Here is a 27,564-nt window from a genome sequence, read left to right on the forward strand (position 1 = left end):
TATTACAGACTAGTGGCCGAGTGCACCATGAGAACAATAGCTAAAGAGTGGAACATTGAAAGGGAATCAGAGGCCACGCCTATGTGCCTGGGAGTTTCCATGTTCCCTGACTCACCAGGAAGTTGCGTGGGTAGTCTGTCCTCCCGGCAGCTGCCTGAAAAGATATTTCCAAAAGTTCCTTCTGTGGCCAGGGTCGTGCCTTGCGAACCAGGAGGTCCCCAGTGAACACCTTGGGCCGTGCTGAAAGCTTTCTACCGCTTAGAGCTGGATAAGAGATGCTCAGAGGTAAACACTACAAAGTTGGGGATCTTGGAGGGAGGGGGTGCTCTCTCTCCCATGCCCCCACCTTTCAGATCCGTCTCTCTGACTTTCACCCCAATTGCTAGTTGCCATCTTATAGCCGTTTTTATATTGCTGCCTTCCTCTGTAGCTCTGGGGCAATAGGTAAGGAATGAGATTTCATCTCTGTGCCGGAGGCAGAGTTCCAGGAGCCTGGCAGGGATATCAGGCTTGTCCTGGTTACTCTGATTGTCTGCACTTCATTCATTTCCTAGAAATTCCTAAACCTGTAGGCTTATGGGACATGTGCCTTGGGGCAAGTTCTGTGGGCATCCTCTGGCCAAGTATCAGCACTGCTGAGGGGAGGTATCTATTCACAGGAGCTGCCATCCGTGGGCCTGCCCACAGGAGCCCCTGGGGATCTGTGGGGAACGTGGAAGCCCAGAGGGAGCTGGATGTAGGACAGGCACGGGAAGGGTGCAATGGACTCCGCTACAGACACCCATGGGAGACCAGCTCATCAGATTGGGATTTTCTCTCTCTAGAGGTGGGGACCAGTCCAGCTTGGAAGTGGCAGCTGAGCATGGTAGGAAGGAGGGAGGGAGAGGCGGATCGCAGTCCAGGGTAAGGCACGTTCTTAATATTTCAGTTCCACATCCAAAGGAACACGGCAATAGCCATGGGGTAGAACATGGCCCTGATGCCTGAGGGAAAGCTGCAGGGGGCTGGCGTCAGTATCAAGGTCATCCTAGTTATGTGCAAATGTCCCATGCTGCATTTGTTCACAGCAGATTGTACCATCAGAGTATAGGGGGTGATTTCTTCCACACAGCTCCCAGCCCAAGTGTGGGGCTGCCTGAACAAACAGGGATCCAGGAGCGGGTATTCGGTGCCAGGTTGCTGACTTTCCGGGAGATGGGGCCAGGGCCGGGTGGTAGGTGGAAGTTGCTCGCCTGCGGACATGGATGTTGGACTTCACCAGCACTTGCTCTTGAGATGGGAGCCGGCCCAGGCAGTGCATTTGTGAAGTGCCTCTGTGGGATTTCCCCGGGCCTGCACCCAGAGACCCAAAGGGTAATAAGTAAGGGGTGCAGTGCAGCCTCAGGGCCTGAAAGGAGAGCTCCAGGGGCCAGGAACGGCTGATGCGTGGTGGCTCCAGCTACACCTCCACCACCCAGGCGTTGGGACTGCAGTCTGTTTGCTGGAGATTGCGCCTGCAGAGGCGAGAGAGGCTCATGCAGCTGGCTAAAGGCTGAGTAACTCCCCCACAGTGGGAGCACAATGACCACCAAGGGACAGCTCCTTCATTGAGCATCTATCCCCTGGTCAGTAGCCACTGGTGGTTCAGTCATTACAGCGTTATGGCCCCTTGCTTTATATATATATGTGTGTGTATATATATGTGTGTGTGTGTATATATGTGTGTATACACACACACACACACACACATATATATATATACATATATATATGTGTGTGTGTGTGTGTGTGTGTGTGTATATATATATATATATATATAATGTATTAATTGGCATAAGCCCATGAAAATGCTCAACAGATCATTTAAAATGTGCAAATTAAACATTTAGATATCATCATATAATTACTTGAATAGTTAAAATGTAAGACCATATCAAGTACTACCGTTGATGTGGAGCAACTGGGACTATTCTACATTAATGATGGGAATGATACAACCTCTTTGGAAAACGTTATCCTATATAATAAAGAGGTAATATACAAATTAACCCTCAAGTTCTCACATCACAAGATGGACATCCCCACGTTGTCACAAGATGGCTGCCCCCCATGTCATCACAAGGTGTTCACCACAGATGGCTGCCCCCACATTGTCACAAGATGGCCAGCAGGAGTGGGAAGTTGAGGGCTACCACGTCTGCAGGGGAGGACAGTTGGGGGTGATTGGGCCAGCAGGGAAGACAGTGTGGGCAATCAGGGTGTCAGTGGAGTAGTTAGGTATCAATCAGGCTGGCAGGGGAGTGGTTAGGGGGCGATCAGACTGGCAGAGAGAAGTGGTTATGAGCAATCAGGCAGGCAAGCAAGCAAGTTGCTAGGAGCCAGCAGTCCCAGATTGTGAGAGAGATGTCCAACTGCTGGTTTAGGCTCGATCCCTGTCAGTCGAACATTCCCCAAGGGGTCCCAGATTGGAGAGGGTGCAGGCTGGGCTGAGGGACACTCCTCCAGTGCACAAATATCGTGCATCAGGCCTCTAGTATGTTGATAAAATTAAACATATATTTCCTTTTTAAACACAGCTTTATTTGAAAATAATTTATATAGAGAAAACTTCACATATTTAATTTGTGAAATTAGATGAATTTGGACATATGCAAACAGCCATGATACCAGCACCACAGTTAATGTAATATCCATCACCTCATAGATTGCATGTTAATCACAAAAATAGAGGGGGGGAAAAAAAAACCACATTTCTCTATATAACCTAACAATTCTACTCCAAGGATTTGAAAATAAATGTCTACAGAAAGACTTTAACAGAAATACTTGTGCTGGTTTTATTAATGATAGCCAAAAATTGTAAACAACCCAATGAGGTAATGAATAAGCAAATTTTTTAAATATATATTTTATTGATTTTTTACAGAGAGGGATAGAGAGTTGGAAACATCGATGAGACAGAAACATCGATCAGCTGCCTCCTGCACACCCCCTACTGGAGATGTGCCCACAACCAAGGCACATGCCCCTGACCGGAATCGAACCTGGGACCCTTCAGTTCACAGGCCGATGCTCTATCCACTGAGCCAAACCAGTTTCGGCTAAGCAAATTATTATATATCCACATAATGAAAGATTACACAGCAATAAAAGGGTTGAACTGTTGGTTTATACAACAAGGTGGATGAAATTCAAAGGCATTATACTAAGCAAAAGACAACAAGCTTTCAAGAATGCATTCTATGTGGTTCCATTTATGTAAAATTCTAACAGCAGCAAAATTCATCTCCATTGATAATAGATTAATGACTGGCTGATTCCAAAGATAGGGGAGGAACTTCAAAGGCACATCATGGGATATATTCTGGTGATGCAAATGTTTTATACTTCCACTCAAAATTTGGTTTGACTGTTTTTCCTTTAGCAACAAAACTAAATTTCACACAGCTATGATAGTGCAATTTCTCTAAAAATTATGCACTTAGTTTTATGACTAGAATATTTTTGTGATGACACAGGTAGAATATATTTTCCAAAAAAACTTTTAATCTTCTTTCTGTTCCTAGATGGAAGCAACAATTCTGTAACTTGTTCTTTTCTTCTGTATTTTTACCTTGCATAATTTTGTTTTGAGTGATGACAGAATTGACCAGAGCTATTTATTTGAAGCCACCCAAAAGAGTTTAATGCTGCATTTCTTATTCTCATCACATTTTCTTTCTTTTTATTCTTTTGTATTCTTTCCTCTGTTCTCATTTTATTTTCCCCTCAGAGTATCCCAGTCAGAACAAACGCTGTGTTACTCTTATGGGACATCTGCTATTTCCCTTTAGTTTACTCCCTTTTATGTATAATAAATATATCTATACTGTTGAGGAGGGTTCCTATATAATGAGGTAATATGCAAATTGATTGTCACACCCTCACAATATGGCTGCCTGCAACCAGGCTGCCAGGGGGGTTAGTGAGGGATGACCAAATGGCTAAACAAGCATTCTGCATGGAGTGACCGGCACAACAGTGGGGGATTAGTTTGGGGCAACCTGGCTAGCAGCGAGGAACAGTAAGAGGTGATTAGGCAGGCAGACAGGTTAGCAATTAAGAGTCAGCGGTCCAGGATTGTGAGAGGAATGTCCAACATCCCCCAAGGAGTCCCGGATTAGAAAGGATGCAGGCTGGGCTGGTGACCCCTTCTCCGCCGGGCACGAATTTCATGCATCAGGCCTCTACTATAAAATAATTTGATAACTCTGATGAGGACAGCTTTGAAAATAAAATTTTGTCTTGATAACCTAACACTAGCATCACACTAGCATCTTGAATATTCATGACTGCACTCTGAGGACTTTTTAACTACCTTTTTTATTTTTCTCCCTTTGTTTTTTCCCCTGTGTACGTTTGTGTGCACAGATATCCACACGATACTTGAGGTCGAAAGAGAATGCGATTTTTGTTCGTGTTTCAGTAGCCAGTTGCAACCATAGCTTTCTGTCTCTTTTGCCCTCGACACTTTTAAAATGGACTTTCTTAACACATGATAATTAAGTGGTGATGTTCTAAGGCAGGGGTCTGCAACCTTTAAGACATAAAGAGCCACTTGGACCCGTTTCCGAAGGAAAAAAAACAACCTGGGAGCCGCAAAACCATTGCGACATTTAAAACAAGTATAACACTGCATATATTGTTTCTTACCTTAATGCTATATACCGGATCATGCAGTTAGCTGTCAATCTGAAGAAAAAAAGGACTTTTTCACTTAACAATGTAAAATATATTTTTGCAAATTAATAGCTAAATAAAATATTTAATTTACCTGGTTAATGGGATTTTTGCTCCTGAACCTCAGTGCACAGTGTCAGCACATCAGGGCTGTAAGACGTTACCTTCATTTTCACACAGGCTTGCAAGTTGTCGGAGCCGTGATAAAGCTTCAAAAGAGCCGCATGCGGCTCTGGAGCCGCAGGTTGCAGACACCTGTTCTAAGTCATGCCTCAGTATTTTTCTCTCCCATAGTTCTGGAAGGACATTAGTTACTTACCACTCTTGGTAGAATTGAAAAACTTTACAATATAGTTCAGATGTGGATTCTGTATGGAGCAAAAAGACTATGTGAGTTCCTACAGCCGCCTGGGAAAGGAGGGCCACCCCAGCAGTGCCAGGAGCCCCCGACATGTGGAAGTCTTCAGTAACAACTGTGCTCAGGCCCTTTGCCAAATTTGGGGGGCACCTGCCCAGAAATATGGTACCGTGGGTCACTATGCCACTGCTCTTTATCCGGCTGCATCTAAACAGAAGCAACTGGAACAGGTAGGAAAGAAATTGTTGAGAGTAGCACAAAGAAACACAAAATGGCTGCTTCATTTATGACTCTCTAACGTAAAGTGTTCTATTAAAGTGGAAAAACCCAAATGACATGACCTCCAAAGAGAGCTTTTTCTCCCCTGACATCCAACCTGGGTCAATTTGCCTGCTAAAAATGGTTGCTAGGACAATACCCCAGGAGTCATTTCTGCCACTTCTACCATGATGAGTGTCTAACCATGGAGTAGCGCCTTGTACAGTGTGTCTCCTTTAGATGAAGCCAGTTGTTCTGAATAAAAAAAATGGTCCTGAAGAGCTTCCTAAGTCAAAGCCAAATATTGAAATGGGAAGTTACGATTGACCCATCAAGTGTGGATGGAACAGTTGCCGAAGGAAATAAGATTCTTCCATGGTGTGTGAGGGGAAGCATTTCAAAGATGTGAGGTAGAGTGGCAAGATTTGTTGGAATGAAAACAAAGGATTCCATACCCAATGTCCTACCTAAGACCAGGTGGCTTAGTTCCATCTCAGAGCAGAAGAAGTCCAGCCTGTAGGGCCACTGGCCCAACGCTGCCCCACCAAGCCCAGGAGGAGGGCCTGGATCCAGAGCAGCTATGCCATTCGTCCAGCATCTGAGGCATCCAGAGTCCAGCACCGTCCTGCCCATGTGGCTGCTAAAAAGAGAGAGTCCCTGAACCTCCGGCCTTTGATAAGCTTTGATTATATTTTCTTGGGTTTGGGAGAGAGCAGGCTTTCTTTCAAACTATCCAACCCCTTTCCTGGATCTTCTGGGGTTTGGTGCCCTTATTATATCTGCTCACCCTCATATTTCCAAGGCTAAACTCTTCCCCTTTATAGTAGCCATTTGGGCTCCTACTGCATGGTCCTCAGCAGAGGAACTCCCCCCCTCATTGCTTACCCCTCTCTCCCATGAGTTTGGGGGACTGGCCAGCTCTCCCTGGGGAGGTTGGAAAGCCAGTCTTTCCTGCCTGCTGGCCTGGGGCAGAGGATGCAGCTGCTGCCTAGGATGTCCATGAAGCTGCCCCTTCCCAGTTCATCAGGCTTAATGTCTCATGCCATTTCCTTCTTCCTTTGTTAATAACCTGACGACCTACTGACACAGAATGGGTGTCCATATCAGAGAGAAGTACCTTTGCCAAAAACAGGATTCAGAAGCTGAAGAGGTTTTATGAAAGTGTTGATTTTCTGTCAGTGAAAATTCTTAAACGTGGAGAAAAATAAAATTCTTCCTGACCGGAAAACACACACACACACACACACACACACACACACACGCACACACGCACGCATGCACGCACGCACACGCACGCACACACATGAAAAAATGACTTCCTTTTCTTTTCTCTTTGAATCTTTATTGTTGAGACATCCGTCTATTTCCTCCCATGGGCTGCCTCTTGGTTTCTGGACCATCCCAGGCCTTCATTTTTATTTTTTTTTATTTTTGAACTTCCTTTCTTACTGTCTAATTACTCATTTCAAGACGAGAGAAGTACGCATGACTAAGGATCTTAGTCATGTGATTACTTTCATTTTGAGAAATATTATTTAAAAGTTTTCGTTCATTAAAGCAGTAAGACGTGCTTGAAACTGTGTTGTAAAACATTCTTGCTTTAAAGTGAAAACTTGGAAGAGAAGTTATGGAAGAGATAGTGGAAAACATCCCCTCGTCTGCCCTTCAGGAAGAAGTGCCAGAAACTGCTTCACAACAGCAAGGTAAGTCCACTTTCAATTGCGCAGAATCAAGGTGATTTAGTGAAATTATGAAGCCTAATGTTAAAAACTTAGAAAACATGAAACGAGTTTTATAATTTCTCCCATCACAGAAAAAAAAAAAAAAAAAAGTCCTGTTGAAAAATAGAACAACAAAATTCAGATTTGTAACTATTTTGTTCTTTTAATTCAGATTCACTTTATCTTAATTAACAATGGAAAGGAAATAATAGTAGCTTAAAACTGTTCAAGACTTAGATTCACTTTAACTTAGTATTTAATAACGGCATTACTGGAGAAGATGCTTAATATATTCTATGTACTCATTCAATGACTAGAATACATAAAAGATATTAAAAATGGCTGATATTTGCGATATTTGAAAGATTGTTTATAGGCTTTGAGGAATTCAAGATAAACTACACTTCAGATTTTTAATAGCAGAAAGATCATCTGCCTATCTTACTCTTATCTAAGTAATTGCTGGTATCCTGATATTTTTGAGGATGTCTCTGGCAACCTTAAGAAGGATGAGGGTAGAAAATGTATTTAAAAAAATACCCTTAGAAAACAATTAGGTATTACTTGGATGTATTAAATAACAAACTCAGAGCCGAATTCTAAATCTGACAGGAAAATCCAAGTTATTTCAACAGTCACACTATGGCGAAGAACAGAGGGAATGAAACCAAAATGCATGATATATAGCAATCCATGATTTGAGGACTGTTGTGAATTTTAAACATTTCCACTTAATTTTATTTCAACCTACCAGTACATGCAAGTCAAAAATTATCATTGCAGTTCATATCAGGACACATATTAGAATCCTCTCTTTTTTTTCTTTTTGACAATTTAATAATTCTTTCTAAGGTTAAATCAAAGAGGGTTGGGAAAAAATGGAATCAAATATTATATGGTAACATGAAAATATCTGAACAAAAAATTTTAAGAATACTTTCTAGCCATACATAAAATCAGCGTTAAGTTCAACTTTACATATCAATCAACAGTTTGGATTTATATGTTGTATGTATAAGTAAGTTCTATATATCACAACAAATATATTCTATAATTACTTAATATTGTTTTGCTTTGTTTTGGGGGAAGAAGCAAAAGTTATGTTTTAGAAACTGATTTGTCTTTGTCAGGAATATACATAATACAGATTCCCTATGTTAATTATAATAATTTCATAAGCCAATAACATACAGTATAATATTTCTTAATAAGCAAATAAAGAAATAACAGACACAAAAACAATTATAGATTATTAATCTATCCCAGGCAAGGGGGATAAAAGAATAAAGTCTAAATTTAATACGAGGTGTAGCTTTTTACACTTATACCCTGTTTCCCCAAAAATAAGACAGTGTCTTATATTAAATTTTGCTCCCAAAGATGAGCTAGGTCTTATTTTCAGGGGATGTCTTATTTTTCCATGAAGAAGAATATGGTACACATTTATTGTTAAATGAAAATAAAGGAAATTTATTACCTGTATATGTAATTGTATGGTAGTTGTACGGTAGTTGTCAACACAAACCAGACAAACTGTGAATTCTACAGTATCAAGAATTTACTCATTTATTCAATGACAATCATATCATCATCTTCTGGAACATCATCATAACAATCCAATTCCTGAATTTCCTGGTGAATTTCTTGTGACCCCATTTCTTTCAGAATCAGTGGACCAAATCTCTCATGTTTAGCCTAGGGGGGCGGGGGGAGGCTTATTTTCAGGGGGATGCCTTATATTTGTTTCAAAAGGAAACCTGTAAGTAGGTCTTATTTTCGGAGGATGTCTTATTTTCGGGGGAACAGAGTAGTTACTTAAGAAGGACAGCTATCAAAGGAGAGCTGATTTCCAATTGCCACACAAAAGTTAAAGTACCCTTTGCTAGGCAAGAAAAAAGCAGGTTTGGCAGCCTCATTTTTCTTTTTTCTTTTTTAATATATTTTTATTGATTTCAGAGAAGAAGAGGGAGGGAGAGAAAAATAGAAACATCAGTGATGAGAGAGAATCACTGATGGGCTGCCTCCTGCACACCCCTCACCGAGGATTAAGTTCACAACCTGGGCATATACCCTGACCTGGAATTGAACCATGACCTCCTGGTTCATAGACACTCGACCACTCGACCACTTGACACTCGACACTCGACCACTGGGCCACACGGGTCCAGCTGCCTCACATTTTGTGCTACCAATGAGATACTAACCCTTATTAGCAGGAGCTAATGCCCCAAGGGTCTTGGGAGAATTTTGGTGAAAGGAAGTATAGTCAATAATATTGTGATAAATTTGCATAATGACTGATTACTAGTGTTAGAGAGGTGACCACATTGTAAGGTGTATACGTATTGAGTCACTTTATTGCACACCTGAAACTAATAACATATTGGATTCTAACTATACTTAAATAAAAATAATAAAAATTAAAAATATGTAAATTAAAAGTTTAGGAAAGAGTGGGCTCTCCCAAACCAAAACTCTCATCCAGGCCCGGAGCAGCCGGGTCTGGTGTGGCCAGGCCCGGAGCAGCAGCTGCCAGGCTGGGAGCGGCCAGGCCCAGAGCAGCCGGGTCTTGTGCGGCCAGGCCTGGAGCAGCGGCTGCCAGGCTGGGAGCGGCCAGGCCCGGAGCAGCAGCTGCCAGGCTGGGAGCGGCCAGGCCCGGAGCAGCCGGGTCTGGTGCGGCCAGGCCAGGAGCAGTGGCTGCCAGGCTGGGAGCGGCCAGGCCTGGAGCAGCAGCTGCTGGGCTGGGAGCGGCCAGGCCCGGAGCAGCGGCTGCCAGGCTGGGAGCGGCCAGGCCCGGAGCAGCGGCTGACAGGCTGGGAGCGGCCAGGCCCGGAGCGGCCGGGACCGGAGCAACCGGGCCCAGAGCAGCCGGGTCGGGTGCGGCCAGGCCTGTAGCAGCAACAGCCAAGTCCAGAGCAACTAGGTCGGGAGCGGCAGTGACCAGACCCGGAGCAGCTGGTTGTGGAACGAACCAGAGCAACAGAGGCCAGGCCCGGAGCAGCCAGGCCCGAAACAGCTCACTCCTCGCCTGTACCTGCCCACGGCTGCCTCTCAGACATGGCTGGAAACTTTTGCGGGAACTTGAGGGTCTGCTGAATCAAGTGATGAAGGCTTAGATCTGGATGTGTTGAGTTAGTATAGCGCTGGGGTGTTGATCTGTGAGTGCCTTGGGTGGGGCCTGGATGAGGCTGGTTGACCTATTTGAAAATGTCTTTTGTGTGAAGTGTATCATTGGGCATGTGGAGGTATTATTGATATGAGAAAATGCTAAGTAACAGATTTACTATCTGAAAAGGGATTTACTATCGGGGAAAGAGAGGGAGGAAGAGACTGAACATAAACTGTGCACCTATGGATGAGGACAATGGGGGATGGGGAGGGGGCAGAGAGTGGGGTGGGAACCTGGTGGAGGGGGGGAAGAAATGAGGAACCTTTGTAATAATATGAACAATAAAGATTGATTTAAAAAATAATAAAAAAAAAACAAAAAGAAAAAAGAAAAAAGAAAAAAAAAAGAAAAAGAAAAAAAAAAAAAAAAAAAAAAAAAAAACATGCCATACCTGACTATTTAGCCAGGATCACTGATCTCTTTTTCCTTACCTTGTCAAATTGTTACAGAGTTCCCAAACAATCAAACAATGCAGGAGGAGAGTTTGGAGAGACTTACTTTATTCATTGCGCAATGGGCTTAGAGAAAATGAATTCAAATGCTAAGCAAGGCTACAAGCAGAACTTCCCTTTTTATTAAAGAGCCAGCCCTGTGTGCACTTAGTGGTTATCTGGATGCTGGCCTTGAAAACAACACAGTTCTATCCCATTAAGAAATGCACCTGGCATGGCATTGAAATTATGGGCATATCTAGTCTCTGGCCTACAAGGTCATACAGCTAAGTTTATCTTCATCATTATTCAAACAGGCTAAGCAGACTAGAAAGCAAACATTTTTAGAATAAGAGGCCATCTAAAAAAACAGTAGAAAATTTCAAACAGCAGTTTGGTTTTTTTTTTTTTTTTTACAAAATAAGGGTTTTCCTTCTCAAAATAAAATTTAAAAAAAAATGACAAAAAAATGACAGCATAACAATATCCATCTGTTGTAAATGAATCAAAATTATACCTATTTTTTTGTCAGGTCAGCAAAAAAATATATATTTTCTAGTGGGCTGCAGAATTTTGGTAGTTAGCGTATATGTGCCATGAGATGAAAACGTTTGAAAAATCACTGCCATAGAGGAAGCATAGTGAAAGTCTGGGAATGGCTCCAGGCCTGAGGAAATTCTAACCTAAAGACACATACATCTTTGATTCCTTGGACCAGACAGTAAAACCCATAGTAACGCTTGAATTGGATATAAGGATATCCTGAGAAGTTTCAAGCAAAAAATAAAAATAAAACTCAGAATTTTTTTTCTCACATGACAAACAGGAAAAAAAAAATCTTTTGTGTCATTTCTTTGTGAAGTAGCAGAATAAAATTGCCTAAAGAGGTTTTTAGAAAATTATAAAGGCCAACTTTAGCTTTTCTTTTATCTGTTTCTTAATCTAAACATTTTGTTGTTGTTGTTGTTGTTGTTTTTCAGGTGTTAACAAGAGGTATAAGGTGTCAACTATTGTTTTAGTTGTAATTATTGGCGTAATTATATGTGGTGAGTACATGACATACTATATTTCTTCATATTTTCCCCCCTGTTCAGGGCTCCCTATTGAAACAGGAATTTTAGCAGTATATAGGCAGGTCTAGGGAATTTTTAGAATTGGGATCCATGGGAACACACGGGGCTACCGCTTGGGAGAAGATACATTTCCTTAACACAAGAAAGGCAGGTGCAGTCACATTTCCATAAGACAAGGAAGCAGCAATAGGTACATCTCCATAACACCAGGAAGCCAGGTGAGGGAGCAGCAACAGTTTCATTTACATAACAGGGGTCTTCAAACTACAGCCCTCAGGCCACATGCAGCCCTCAGGGAGTCTGATCCTGCCCACCAGGTTTTTTGGGCAGTGAGCGCAGCCAAGGTGTTACAGTAGGAATTAGTAGTTCATATAGTCCGGCCCTCCAGCTCTCTGAGGGACCGTGATCTGGCCCCCACTTTAAAAAGTTTGAGTACCCCTGACATAAGAGAAGAGATCTGGAAGTAGCCAAAAGGTCTGTACTTACAAAATAAAGTGGAAGGAAGAAAGCCCAGGAAGAAAAGAGCAATAAGGAAGGAGGGCATCACTTGTCCCAAGTGAGGTTCCACGTTTGAGCCTAGGAGTTACCATAGTAACCAGTCTAAGGGAATAGTGACCAATTAGAGGGGATATCAAGGCACCGGGATCTGCAGCCTTTATAAGCCATAGGGAAAAAGAACTCAGTGGGACCCTTTCACCCTTCCCCCATGTGGGAGCCCATTCTGTGGGACTCTTTCCCTCTCCCCATGTGGGAGTCTGTACTTGCTCTTCAATAAATTTCCACCTTTGCTAGACCATCTTCTGTCCGTGGATTCATTCTTCCGATTCCGGCCAACAAAGAATCCGGGTTCCAGTCCAGAAATCCCGTTTCACTATTAAATGATTCTGTTTGTTTGTTTGTTTGTTTGTTTGTTTGTTTTTCATCATGATCTTTTCTTACTATTCTCACTCCTTTCCCATTAGTCACGATATATTTAATGGGTATCAATGAATGAGTTATTATGAAGTACATGACCTATGAAGGTATTATTGGGAGATGCAAAGACAAAATTATTCACCCTGATAATGATAATCACTATTTTGATTTCTGTTACATAAGTTAGCTTTGCCCATTTAAAACATTTATCTACATATATATAACCTTACCCACCAGCATCCAGTTTACAACTGGTGATTAGATTAATGCCTTTAAAGCAAATGACAATGAAAAACCAATGTGATGATATTTCACCCTGAAGGTTCTGTTTCTCTAGAACCATTTTGGAACCAAAAATTGACTCAAGTCTCCCTGGGTTCAGAAAAGCAGACACTACAAATATTTCAAGACTAGGATTTTTTAAAAATATTTTATTGATTTTTTACAGAGAGGAAGGGAGAGAGATAGAGAGTTGGAACCATCGATGAGAGAGAAACACCGATTGGCTGCCTCCTGCACACCCCCGACTGGGGAAGTGCCTGCAACCAAGGTACATGCCCTGGACCAGAATCGAACCTGGGACCTTTCAGTCTGCAGGCCAACACTCTATCCACTGAGCCAAACCGGTTTCGGCTCAAGACTAGGACTTTAAAGGAGCTGTGGAGTTATGATCGGGAAAGCTGTATTGCTGGAGGAGAAAGTCACTAATAACTTTGGCTTAAACCACCAATAATGTTTTAGAACAGTGATTCCCAAAGTGGTCTATATCGACCCCCAGGGGTCTATGACAACCTGCAAGGGGTCTACGTCAGCGAAAAAAAAATTTGGGGGTCCATGAAATGAAAATGGGAGTCCACGATAGTGGATCTCAACATACACTGATAGTACCTATTTACTTACATCATATTATCTTATAATATAAAAACATATAAATTATTTATAAAAGTACCTATGAAGTAAAAAATTTATTATGTATGTTTATAAAATTGTGTAAGTTGTAGGATAAAAACCTGCACATAATGATATACCAGTATCATCTTGTTACAAGCATACGCGCAGTAAACATTCTTGCCAATTTTTGTCTCAAAGCTTCGCGAACTTGCACCGACTTGTTCAATTCGTCACTCTATAAATATGAATGTGAGAAAAATACGTTCATTCGTTTCCTGAATCTTGAATAGGAAAGTGCTGAGAAAACATTTAAAAAAATATAAACTGGTAGTTTATCATACAAATTATAGTGAATCAGTGTTATTTTGTTTTAGAATGCCGGAGAAAAGTAGGTACATTACTTTTTATTAAATTTTATGTTACGTATATTTTATATAACAGATACAAAATTTTATTTTGAGTAGTTTTAATTTAAATTCAATAAATAAATGTATAAAATTTAACATATGTTTTTATTTCAAGTTTTTAACACTAAACTTCACTACAGTTAGAAATTTACAAAAAAATCAATATCAGGTAAGTAGGGGGTCTACCCAAAACCGAAAAACATGGCAAGGGGTCTACGGCACAAACAAGTTTGGGAACCTCTGTTTTAGAAGAATCCTGATATTAGAAGAAAGCCTAAGAAGTTAACACATCTAGCTGCCAAAGCTACTCATGAAGAGACCTATGAATTGCCAATGCCCAAGTCTTTAAGAATAATGACTTCTGCTTCACTTTCCCCTTCTAAATCTCGTGTGGGCTCTTTTCATTGGTGAACCCAGAACTATACAGTGATGGTGGTACCTTCTTGACAATAGGCAATCTAACACATGCCTCGTTAGCTGCATATTCTGTTTTATTCTTTCCTCTACTTCCTTAACATGCTTCCTGCATTTTTACAGTCTAGTATAGTTAGTATTTTTATTACTTGCAGATAATGCTAGAATTTTATTATTTTATTTATCCATAAATGACAAAGGTGATTTAACACAAGTGAAACTGACACAAATAACCATGGTTACTCTGAAGTGCCTATGAATCATTGAGGTTCTTAAACTATGTATTTGTCTCATTTCTAGTTATACCAAGTGTATGGCCATCTACTCAGCCTTTTTGCCCAGATGGTTGGATTGGTTTTCAAGGGAATTGCTATTATTTCTCTAAACAAGAAAAGGATTGGAATTCAAGTAGACACCAGTGTTCTACTCAACATGCTGACCTAACTGTGATTGACACTAAAGAAGAAATGGTAAGTAATCTAATACATAATCCTTATGAATTTTTTTGTGTGTATGTAAGGGCATTGGAAATATTCAAATTCCATTATGATTTTTAAAACTTTTTACACAGGCCTATCTTTGTGTACGGAATATTAAAGGTGTTCCAAGCAGGCCATGGAAGACACCTGATGATATTTTATTTGGATAGTTTGACATATCAAGTTAGTAGACTTGATAGTTAACTTCATATTTTAAGGAGTACAAATAGTAGAGCTTAATAATATTTGGAAACCTTTTAAAAGCCAATAGTCCACAAACAGAGAACTGCTTCAGGATGGATGGAATTCTTCATTTCACCTACCTCTAACTATTCTCTATTGCTTTGCTATCTGCCTCTGAGGTCCTAACAGCCTCCATCACAGCACTCCCTACTGGTAATGCAATAGGTGTGTAATTAAAAGTTTCCCCTTAGACCAGAGTATGAGCATCCGGTAAATAAATATTATGCTTTATTTGAAATTATATCTTTTGCTGTAGCATAAAGACAGATACAAATAAAAGTTTAATGAATATTTGTTGAATAAATATTATTTTCCATGACAAATTTTTTTTTTAAATTTGATTTATTTCTCCACTTCTTTTTTTTTTTTTTTTTTAATACATTTTATTGATTTTGTGCAGAGAGGAAGGGAGAGAGATAGAGAGCCAGAAACATTGATGAGAGAGAGTCATCGATCAGCTGCCTCTTGCACACCCCCCACCGGGGATATGCCCACAACCAAGGTACATGCCCTTGACCGGAATCGAACCCGGGACCCTTTGGTTCCCAAGCCGACGCTCTATCCATTGAGCCAAACCGGTCTCGGCCATGACAATTTTTTTAAATGTATCTTTATTGTTGAAAGTATTACAAATACTTTCTTTGTGTTCCCCTCCCCATTGACTCCCTCCACCATGAACTTGCCCCTTCAAGGCCTTCACCACTCTATTGTCTGTGTCCATGGGTTATGCATTTATGCATATAAATTCCCCAGTTAACCACTTCCCTCACACCCCACCACACCCTGCCTTCCCTGGAACAATTTTTTCTTTTTAGTAAAGAGAATGTCCAAGAATAAGAAATTGTGAAACTCTGTAACTCTGCACTTGTGAAATCTGTTATTTCCCTAAATCACTTTTGCAGTAGACATATGGTTTTGGTTTTTTTAAATCTCTTTAAAAGGGTCAATATTGTTACAGAGAACTGGAACAATCAAACAATGCAGGAGAGTTTGGAGATACACTTTATTCACCACGGTGGGCTTAGAGAAAATGAATGCAAATTCTAAGCCAAGCTAGAGGCAGAACTTCCCTTTTTATTAAGGAGCCAGCCCTCAGTGCAATTAGTGGTTATCTTGCTGTTGTCTTTGAAAACAAACACAGTTCTAAAAATTATGGGCATACCTAGTCTTGACCTACAAGGTCAGATAGCTAAATTTATCATTCTCATTATTCAAGCAGGCTAAAGCAGGCTAGAAAGCAAAGTTATTTTTTTTTTAGAATAAGAGGCCATCTAAGAAAAACAACAGAGAATTCCAAACAGCAGTTTTTACAAAGTAGGGGTTTGCCTTCTCAATATAAGAGATAATGTAATTTGATTTCAATATCTTTGTGAATAATGTACAATTAAGAAGCATTTGAAATGTAAAGAATACAGCACAGCAGTCAACATTGTTATTTCTGTGGCGAACAGTCTATTTATATAATCTGCGTGGTGATTGGTACAAATTTAAATGAATGTAAACCAGACTGGAACAATTTACAGATCATTGCACAGAAACTAAACTATTTTGGAAGCAAGAAAAGGTATGGAAATCTGAATAAAATGTGAAAAACAAAATATGTTAAGAGCAGACACAGAAAATAAAATATGCTTAAATGGGAGAGTTCTATAAATAATCTCACTCATGAATTTTGCAAAACTCTTATAATGAACATTCTGAGAAATATCTGTACTGCCTTTTACAGTTCCTCTTAAGGAAAAGGAGGCTAAATTACTGGCAAAATGGAAAAAATAATGAATGTTAATAAAATTCTTGAGGAATAAAGGAAGAACAAGGCATACTGTTTAAACTCTTCACTTACAGGAATCAGGTTGGCAAAGACAGAAAAATAGTGAATATTATGGGACACCAAGAACAGAAGTACACAATAGTTTTAAGCTTAAGGGAAATCATTAGACATAACAAATCATATAAACAGAAGAATGATTATACTATTTGGATTAAAAAAATACTGATCATAAAAATATCCTGATGTATTTTGAAGATTGGTAATGCCTGTTATGTACTATATAATCTGGGCAAAATATAAGTGACCAACAGAATGAGGTAAACCTGTCTGTAAAGGAGTGATAAAAGTAGTATATGCAATAATTTTAATATTTTTTTAATTAATTTTAGAGAGAGGAAGGGAGAGGGAGAGAGAGAAACATTGATAAATGTCGCAGCCTTTTCACAGCAAGGGTTCAGAAATCTGGAGAAGGGGTGGCATATAAAAGGATAAACTAGACAAGAAATATAAATTTGGAAAGCATTTTGTAAGTGCCAGGGGAGTCTTAGCTCTAGTGACTAAGCTCTCTGAATCTCCAGACCCATGGCTTTTTATTAACACACTAGTGGCCCAGTGGATAAAATTTATACACGGGGGCGGAGGGGTGTCCCTTAGCCCGGCCTGCACCCTCTCTAATCTGGGACTCCTTGGGGGATGTCAAACTGCTGGCCAGCTTGCCCCAATTGCCCCCCCACTGCCAGCCTGCACCCCACAACTACCCTCACTGCTGGCCTGCTTATCCCCCCACAACCACCAGCCTGCTAACCCCCAACTGTCCCCCTGCTGGTTTGCTCACCCCTGACTGCCCCCTCTGCCAGCCTGATCCACCCAACTGCCCCCTCTGCCAGCCTACTTGCCCCCAACTACCACCCCTGCTAGCCTGCTCGCCCCCAACTGCACCCCTGCCAGCCTGCTCATTCCCAACTGCCATCCTGCTGGCCTGTGTGACCCCAACTGCCCCCCCCCACCGGCCTGCTTACCCCAAAACCCCCAAAGCTGGCCTGCAACCCCCAACTTCCTACCCTGCTGTCCTGCTTGCCCCCAACTGCCTCCCTTCACCAGCTTGCTCACTTCCAACTGTCTCCCCTGCCAGCCTGCTCACCCCCAACTACCCTCCCTTCCTGACCTGATTGCCCTTAACCACCTCTACCTTGGCCCTACCACCATGGCTTTGTCTGGAAGGACTTCTGGAAGGTCTCCCAGTCTAATTAGCATATTACCCTTTTATTAGTATAGATCTCTCCTTTTGATATATACATATCAAAGGTAAGGTATGGTAAGGAATAATAGATTATCAGCTTAGGGGAAATTCCTTCAGCCATTCCTCCAGCAGCAGGTAAACAGGGAAAGATTATCAATTTAGGGAATATTTCTACAGCTGTTCAGCAGCAGGTAGTAATATATGCAGATTTTCAGCCCTGCTGAAGCCCCAAGATCCATCAGCCTTCTGATGAACTTCTTGCATAATTATGACCTGCTGGAATTTGCTTCCAGCAGATAAAACATCTCATTGATCAGCTGTGTCCTGCACAGCCCCTTCTGGGGATAGAGTCTGCAACCCCAGCATGCACCCTGACTAAAAATCTAGCCTGAGCCACATCAGCCAGGGAAATAATGTATACAGGAATTTTAAGACTTTATTTTAAAATTTTTATAATATTGTATATATTTACATTACAAAATATGTCTCAAGTTAAAAGGAGATAAAACTTGTTTCATGAAATATTTTTGTTGTTTATTTCCATCTACTTGAAATTATCTTGCATTTCTAACAATAAGCTGTATGGGCACCCCTGTGTTGAACAAATAACAATTAATATTTTTTCATTGGACAGGTTCTAGAAAATGCACCTCCTAGTTGCCTGTCACCAAGACCACAGCTACTGAACATCATACAATTTTCCAATTATTCAATAATTTATGTATACACATATAGGGTGGGCAAAAATAGATTTACTGTTGCAAGTATACAAAACAATTTATTTTTGCATTACTATTCATTAATTATTGTATTATTTTTCATACAAATATATAGGCATAGGCATAGATATCCCCTGCTGGTTTCCTAATATATTTTTTCTGCCTTTGGACAAGCTCTTTGCTAAGAGCTTGACTATGAATGTCTTTTTCTCCCTCACTTTCTATCTGGGTCATGAAATCTTCTCTTCCATAAAAACCAGATACTTCTTTGGTGTAAACTCAAATTTAATTTGTGTTTATTATACTCATTATCTTCCCCTTAACTAGTAGAATATTTTATAACTCTATATTTACATAATTTTTCTCACTAAATTAGGCCCTTTCAATCTAGGGAGAATATTTTATTAATCTGTTTCTTTGTAATCCCAAAGCTTAGCTCAATGAAATGTTTGAAAAGTTTGAAATTTATTTTTAAACTTTTTGAAAATAAATTTATAAAATGCTGCAGAGGATGGCATATTAAAGTGAGGCTACTTTGTCACTGTTACTAGTATTAGAGAGAAATGGACCATGAATATTGTGATTTGTCATAATTCCTTTATATTTATCATTAACTTGAAGCATGAAGTTATATAAGGTAAAGCTGAAGGTTTCCCTGGTATGTACTCAGTAGCAGAGAAGACTCCATGACTTGAAAATGAACTCAATTGTAACAGTGAATGAATAAGAAGGAGAAAAGAAGAAATATCAGGAAAAATATAATTTCCTTGAATGATACCTTTAAAAATTAAAATATCTGCAAAAATACAATCTGATAACTTGATTACAAAAGAACTAGTTATCTGAGGGGTGTGTGTGTGTGTGATAATAATTTTGGGAGAGAAGTTGAAGTAAAATATAACATGGAACTCAATATACTTAGAAATTGCTAGGAACAGTAAAACCATTATAGTAAATATGTGATGATTAAAATGGGATTCATAACAAACAGGATTTCCATAAATTTTGTTTAAAAATACTGGAGGAATAGATTTTCATATTGAAAAATTATTAACTTGGAATCAGAAAGTATCTGAAAGAAAATGTACCTCACATCTTTGTTTCATAAATAAGAAAACTGAGGGTCAGAAAGTAAAATATTTTTTATTTTCTGGTATAGCTTGGAGTTGAACATTTGTCACCTTGCTCCTCACAATATGCTGTAGTAAAAACTGAGAAGTAAAATTATGAAATTTGTTTTGTCTCTAAAGGATTTTCTAAGACAACAAAAATGTATTCATGATCTCTGGATTGGGTTGGAGATGACAGAAAATCAATCAGGAAAATGGGTAAACGGAAGAATATTTAACAAACTGTGAGTTTCTTTCTTTCTGAGATAATTTAAATTCAGATGGTGCAACCAAAGAAACCATGGGTTAGCTACAGTTCTCTAGAGCTCAAGATTTGAGCACATGTTAAAAAGATGAAATGGGAAGATTGTATCGGTATTAAGATTAACTCCAGAGAGGCTGGGAATCAAGATATAAGAGGAATCCTCAGTCTATTGCATGGGGAGGACATGGGAGTGGGGAAGAAGCGGTAAGGGGAGGAAAGGAGACATTTGTAATACTTTAAACAAAAAAGATAAATTTTAAAAAGAGAACCTGGATCATAACAATTAATAAATATTCACTGTTGTTAATTTGATTTAAACTATATATACAGAAGGGGAAGATCTTGTACTTGTTATTTTGAAAATGAAGACCTAAAAGTCACAAATAGAGTCCAAACTTTTGCCTGATTCTAAATTATCTTTTCCAATTCTACATCTATTTTTCAAGTTTTGTGCTACCTGTTTGCTGACATATTTTGCAATTCATGATCAATTTGTTATTTATTTTAACCTGGTTTTATTTGCATTGATAACATAATTTATCCTGAGCTTTGTATCTTTCATTTCACAATAAGAAAAATTGGATCAAAAGACCAGAACTCACTGCACATGTGATCTCAGTGTAACCAACCCAAATGATAACTGCCAGCCAATTCACCACTTTAGTGTTTTTTGGTTTTTTGGTTTTTAAATACATTTTATTGATTTTGTACAGAGAGGAAGAGAGAGGGATAGAGAGTTAGAAATATCGATGAGAGAGAAACATCGGATTAGCTGCCTCTTGCACACACCCTACTGGGGATGTGCCTGCAACCAAGTTACATGGCCTTGACCGGAATGTAACCTGGGACCTTTCAGTCTGCAGGCTGATGCCCTATCCACTGAGCCAAACTAGTTTTGGCTCAACACTTTAGTTTTTATTCAAGTTTCTCAATAGCAACACAACTGACACATTGGACTGAATAATTCTTTGTTGTGAGTGTGTGTGTGTGGGGGGGGGGGGCACTTTCTTGTGCATTGTAGGATGTTAGCAGCACCTCTGATTTTTACCCACTCCATTGGTGACAACCAAAACTGTCTCCAAATTATTGCCAAGTATCCTTTGTGGAAGGTGGGGGAGAGGAGAGGCAAAATTGCTGCATGTTAGAACCATTGATTTATATGAACTGGGAGTTCCATTCATTACATATAATTCACTTAATGTAATTTAATAAACATAAATGCTTGGAAGACAGACTCTTATGGTCCAATTTGGTGCAGATATCTTTTTTTTTTTTTTAAGCAGTTTAAAATCTGTATGGGTAGTTTTTTGTTGTTGTTTTTTAATATATTCTATTGCTTTTTTTTTTTTTACAGAGAGGAAGAGAGAGGGATAGAGAGTTAGAAACATCGATGAGAGATAGTCACTGATCAGCTGCCTCTTGCACACCTCCTCCTGGGGATGTGCCCGTACCAAGATACATGCCCTTGACTGGAATTGAACCTGGGAATTTTCAGTCCGCAGGCTGACGCTCTATCTACTGAGCCAAACCGGTCTCAGCTGGTGCAGATATCTTAACCTTAGCAAGAGAGTACTACTGGTATATCACATTTTTATGATTCTGGGAGATGTTATTGGACAAGGGAGAAATTATAGGACTCCCTAGTACATAGTGTTTAGTGTACTCTCTCCATTACAGGTTTGATGTGAGAGGAAATGAAAAATGTGCTTACCTCAGTGATGATGGTGTAGCAACAGCTAGATGCTACACAGAAAGAAAATGGATTTGCAAGAAAAAAAATCAGTACTACATAAACATTTCTGATCATGGCTTATAACCATAGGTAATAAAGGTTTAATATCTGTAACCTTTTTTTTCCTTTCCCTCTGTATAACTTCACTTTTGTTAAATTTCTTCAACTTACTTTTTTTTTTTACTTTTCATATGTCCTGGATCTTTGCTTCTCTATGTCAATTTTAGAAAAATCTTATAATTTCACAGGATCTATTGATATATGTCAGTGGAGGCAGATTTATATTTATAACTTTATGTTCTTATTAATTTACTAGAGGCCCAGTACATGAATTCTTGCACGGGTGGGGTCCCTCAGCCTGGCTGGCTATTGGGGCCGATGGGCACCATGGGAGGTTGGCTGGCTGGGGAGAGGGATCACAGGAGGTTGGCTGTGGGAGTTCACTGACCACCAGGGGGCAGCTTCTGCATTGAACTTCTACCCCCTGGTGGTCAGTGCGCATCATAGCAACCAGTCGTTAGGTCACTTAGGCTTTTATATAGAGAGATAATATGTATCTTTTTTTTATTAATCTTCACCCAAAGTAATATTTCCATTGATTTTTAGAGAGAGTGGGGTGGAGGGAGGAAGGGCATCAGAGAGAGACACCAATTGGTTGCCTCCCATGTGTGGCTCTATTGGGGCCAGGGAATGAACCCACAATCCAGATATGAGCTCTCTCAATTTTGAATCGTCAGTGGATTATTTTAAATGCTACAAAATATAACATTTAAAAATAAGCTTTATTTTTTTCCCTGTGTTATAACTATTATTTATTTCTTGTCTAGTGAAAAAGGGTAAGACTTCCAGAAAGTTATTGATGGGGAATAGTGTTGACTTGTTTGACATTTTAAGGGAAATGTTTCAAATATTTCAACATTAATGGTGTTTTATCTAATTTTCAACTGGGAATTGAGCCCTCGACTCTTTGGTGCATGGGCTAGCACTCTAACTCTGAACAGCACTGGCCAGGGCTATAATATGTATCTTCTATTGATGTTTGTCTTCTTATATAATTTACAATTTTTCTAAACAGTTACTGAAAATTATTTACTACATGCATCCTTATTTTATAGATATATCATTTTTCTCCTATTGGAGTTACCTAATTTTGTTGTCTTTTAAAATAGTTGTTTCCATATAGAAATATAACTGCTTTTGATTATTTTTCTGTTCAACATCCATGCTGAAAGCTCTCACAATTTCTAATAATCTGTGGATTATTTCAAATGCTATAAAGCATAGCATTTAATAATAAGCTTTATTTTTTCCTGTGTTACAACCATTATTTCTTGTCTAATAAAAAAAGGGTAAGACTGACAGAAAGCTATTGATGGGGAATAGTGTTGACTTGTTTGACATTTTAAGGGAAATGTTTCAAATATTCCTACACTAGTGGCATTTTATCCAGTTTTTAAAAATATAATTTTAAAGTGAGTTTTTTCTTTTTTTTTTTCTTCTTTTTATCATTGACGCTATTACTACCATCAATGAATCAACAAACAAGATGTGGAGGAAAGAGAAGCTTCTAAAGTCTGCATTCCCACCACTTTGGAAAAAATTATGGAGTTTCCTTTGACCTAGAGGTCCATCCCACTACTGGGAATATGTCCGAAGAAACCAGAGGAAACAGTTTGAAAGAATGTGTGAACCCCTGTATTTACTGAAGAGTTATATTTTTTATTATGTTTTTACTGATTGCAGAGAGAAGAAAGAAAAGGGAGAGAGAGATAGAAACATCAATGATAAGAATCACTGATCAGCTGCCTCCTGCACGTCCCCTGTTAGGGATCGAGCCCACAACCTGGGCATGTGCCCTGACCAGGAATTGAACACTGACCCCTGGTTCATGGGTCGATGCTCAACACAGCCACACTGGCTGGGCAAGAACTACCTTTATTATTATTATTATTATTTTAAATATTTATTGTTTTTTGTTTTGGAGAGGTTTTTTTAAATATATTTTTATTGATTTCAGAAAGGAAGGGGCAGGGAGAAATAGAAACATCAATAAAGAGAGAGAATCATTGTTCGGCTGCCTCCTACATGCCCCGTACTGAGGAGCAAGCCTATGGCCTGGGCATGTGCCCCGACTGGAAATCGAACCATGGGTGACCTCCTGGTCATAGGTCGACGCTCAACCACTGAGCCACATCCATGGGCAAGACTCCTTTATCATTTATTTTTTTAAGTATTTATTGTTGGAAGTTTACATATGTCCCTTTTTGTCCCCCATTGACCTTTTCTAGCCCACCCAGCCTTTACCACCCTACTGTGTCCATGAGTTATGCATGTATGCATACATGTTCACTGGTGGATCTCTTCCCACCCACCCTCCCTCTACTTCCTTCCCTCTGAGGTTAGCAGTCTGTCCCATGCTTCTATGTCTCTGCATCTGTTTTTGTTCATCAGTTTATTTTGTACATTGGAGTCCACAGATGAACTCCATTTTATATTGTTAATAATGCAGACTTGCTGGTAATAAGTTATCTCAGCTTTTGTTCATCTGAAAAAGTATTTCACCCTTCATTATTGAGAGCTATTTCTGTTGGATACATCAGGTACCTTACTTTACATTTTTCATAAGTATCATGCAATTTTTAATTTATAGGACCTATCAAAATTGATTCCATTAATATTTATCGAGCATCTATTATGTGTCAAGCATTGCCACTACAACAGATATCCAGACAAGGCAAAAACCTTGCCCACGTGGAACTTAAATTCTAGAGGAGAAAAATGAAATATAGTATTTTGAAAGATGAAAACAAAAGCAAGTTGAGAAGAGAAAGCTTTATTTTTACATGTGTCTGGTTCATTATTCAATTAATGTTCATGGATCAGGCTAGAACAGCAATTTTCAACATTTTTCATCTCATGGCACGCGTAAACTAATTACTAAATGCGGGAACCCTAATAAAAGTATGCCAATGTTCAAAGCCAATTGGAGTGTGAGGGCCCTGTCCAGAGTACGCCAGATGTTTAAGGCCAATCTGAGTAAGGACACAGCAATTGTATTGTACACACTACGCAGGGGTACTTTTCTATAACCCCAATACTGGTGTCACTATAACCCCAATACTGGTGTCACTATAACCCAAATACTGATGTCACTATAACCCAAATACTGATGTCACTATTTGGCAAGAAATCTCCTTTGTTGAAGTTGGTATAGTGTGTTCCTGACCAGCCTGTATGAGGGTGCCTATAGGTAAGGCTGGCTACTGGGTCAAGCTGCTTTGTTAGCAGTGGCTGCTATGTTTACAAGAGCTCCTGTGTTCACTATTGTGGTAGCAGAGGCTGCTCTGTGAAGCTACTTGGTGAGGCTACGTTGAAGAACTGTTTTGTCTTAATGGCTCCTTGTTAGCAATGGCTACTTGGGCTACAATACTCTCCCATTGAGAAGGCTAAAAGGCTAATTCCAATGTAACTTTGTACGGTTCGAGGAGCAGGAAACAGGAGTCAGGGACCAAGGCACGTTAAAGAGAACGTTTATTCCACCCTAAGGAGCGAGGTAGAAAAACCAGGATTAGAGGAGAAGGAGGAGGAGAAGGACCCAGCCGGGCTGACTTGCTGAGAGAGAGAACAGCAACACCTGCAGCAGTGAGCATGCCTTTTGAGGGGAGGAACAGGAAGAGGTGGGACCCAGGAGACTCTGCACGTGCTGATTGGTTGTTGGATGTCTCAGGAATGTCCAAGCCCAGACGCAGGTTAGGTCATACTCCGCCCACCAGTTGGGGGGAGGGAGGATCTATCATAACCATGATGTCTGGGGGGCTAACAATCTGAATCTGTGCAGAAACCTAATGTGCATTCTTGATAACCTATAAATGAGTCACTGCCCTTTCCTCCATAATCTAGTCTTGAAAGACCTGTTACCTAAATGCTCACATTTTACAGAGGTCATAGACCATGAATAATACATGACCCTCAGAAGAGGTTATCAGTGCTGGCACCAGGCCAGGCCCTAAGATATGACCCCCATCCCAACCCATGGGGCTTTTTGCAAAGCCCACGAAAGGTCCGGAAGTCCCCATCCATATTTGGAGGACGAAGAAACCAAAAGAGGATAAAAGAAGGACTTTCACCATATTGGTTTGTTCAGACTTTGGAGGCAACTCCTCTGAGACTGCCGGGGTAATAAAGCTGTGTAACTCCATTTCTCTAAGCTCTCTTGGGTTTTTTTAGTCTTCTACAATCCCATATGCCCATGAGTTCTCATATTTTCTCCATCTAATACCCATTGTCTGCAGGGGTACAGCCCCTGGCAGAAAAGGACCTGTGGGAATAGTTGGCCCAGTGAGCAGAGTCAAAGAGTAAGGACTCAAACACTTGGCATCAGGAATAGGATTTGGGGATACGTGTTCCATCTCCCCCTGTTGGAGGTCATGTTTCCTCCAACCTGGCTGTAGTATCTGGAGGTTAAACTAAATAGTCAGGTATTGTATGTTTTAAAATTTCTGAAATGCACCAATTGTAAACCTCTGGGCTAGAACATAAAGGCCAGTTCAAATATTGGAAAAAATGATTATTGGTATTCTACTGAGGCAATTACCATTAAAAACAAACAAAAAAAAAAAACCTACAAACAAGCAAAGGATGGTGGAGATCAGGGACAGATGTCACCTTGAAGGGCAACTCTTGTGATTCAGTTTGGAACAATTCAATCATCAAAATAGGAAATTATCAGCCATCAAGAAGAAGGCAATTTCACTACTTCACTTCTCTGCTATTCCTGCGAAGGAGGCATAACTTGAATATAACCATGAGAAATAATCCGACAGATTCAAATTGAAGAACATTTTATAGAATCACCAGCTTGTAGTATTCAAAAGATCAAGGTCATGAATGTGAAAGAAGACTAAGGAACTTTTCTAGATGGGAGGAGATTAAATTAACATTTGAACTGGCTGTTTTACTCTAAGGAACATTATTTTGATAATTGGCAAACACTGAAGGTAGGCCGAGAATTAGTTGGTAGCAATGTTAATGTGGATTTGGGTCATTGTATTGTGATTAGGTAGAATATTTTTGTAGGAAATATACACAGCATTATTCAATGATACCTGAAATTTCATAATTAAATACATCAGTTTGACAACTAATTCTCAAGAGGTTCAATAAAAATATTTAGATCTTTATTCTGTACCCACAATCTTCTTGAAAGTTTAATAGTTTCCAAGTTTAGATAAAACTTTTATAAAATCTAAAGTAAACAAAGAACATGTTTAACACTTTTACCCAGAATTTCCAATTTTAAGGTTTATATCATCAAAAAAAGTGCTATTATTTAAGAAAATATTTAGAATATTTATTGAAACAGTTTATAGTAGCAAAATTCTAGAAACAAAGTTAATGTTCATCAATAAAGGAGTAGAGAATCTATAAATCCACACCTTAATGCAACTCAGGACTATAGAAAATTTGCATAGAATATTGTTAATAATAAAAAGGCAAAATACAGAAAAGCAGACATAATAAATGAAAAATGAAATTAAAAAGTGAATAAAATGAAAAAAATGAATTAAAAATCCTGAATATAAATGCATGGGTTTACACTAGATTATAGTATCACATTAAAAAAAAAAACTAGAAAAGTTATACTGCAGATTATAAGCAGGTGTTATTTTGA

The 27,564-nt window shown here is 39.6% G+C and overlaps 1 protein-coding gene across 2 annotated transcripts; it reads left to right on the plus strand.

Annotated features, from left to right (window-relative positions):
* The first annotated feature begins 165 nt into the window (after window positions 1-165).
* Window positions 166-27,431, plus strand: LOC311619190 (C-type lectin domain family 2 member B-like). 2 transcript variants are annotated; one of them, XM_084877284.1, is made up of 7 exons: window positions 166-285; window positions 6,921-7,017; window positions 11,616-11,681; window positions 14,636-14,805; window positions 20,038-20,141; window positions 21,839-21,983; window positions 23,440-27,431. In XM_084877284.1, the coding sequence occupies exons 2-6, from the start codon at window positions 6,942-6,944 to the stop codon at window positions 21,975-21,977; spliced, it is 555 nt and encodes a 184-aa protein (XP_084733410.1). In that variant the 5' UTR covers window positions 166-285; window positions 6,921-6,941; the 3' UTR covers window positions 21,978-21,983; window positions 23,440-27,431. The 2 variants fall into 2 exon arrangements, with proteins under 2 accessions (XP_084733410.1, XP_084733409.1); XM_084877283.1 differs by lacking the exon at window positions 166-285 and having other exon boundaries at window positions 6,702-7,017.
* The last annotated feature ends 133 nt before the right edge of the window (window positions 27,432-27,564 follow it).

The sequence above is a fragment of the Pipistrellus hanaki genome, assembly GCF_964339955.1.
Source record: "Pipistrellus hanaki genome assembly, chromosome: 3".
Lineage (NCBI taxonomy): Eukaryota > Metazoa > Chordata > Mammalia > Chiroptera > Vespertilionidae > Pipistrellus > Pipistrellus hanaki.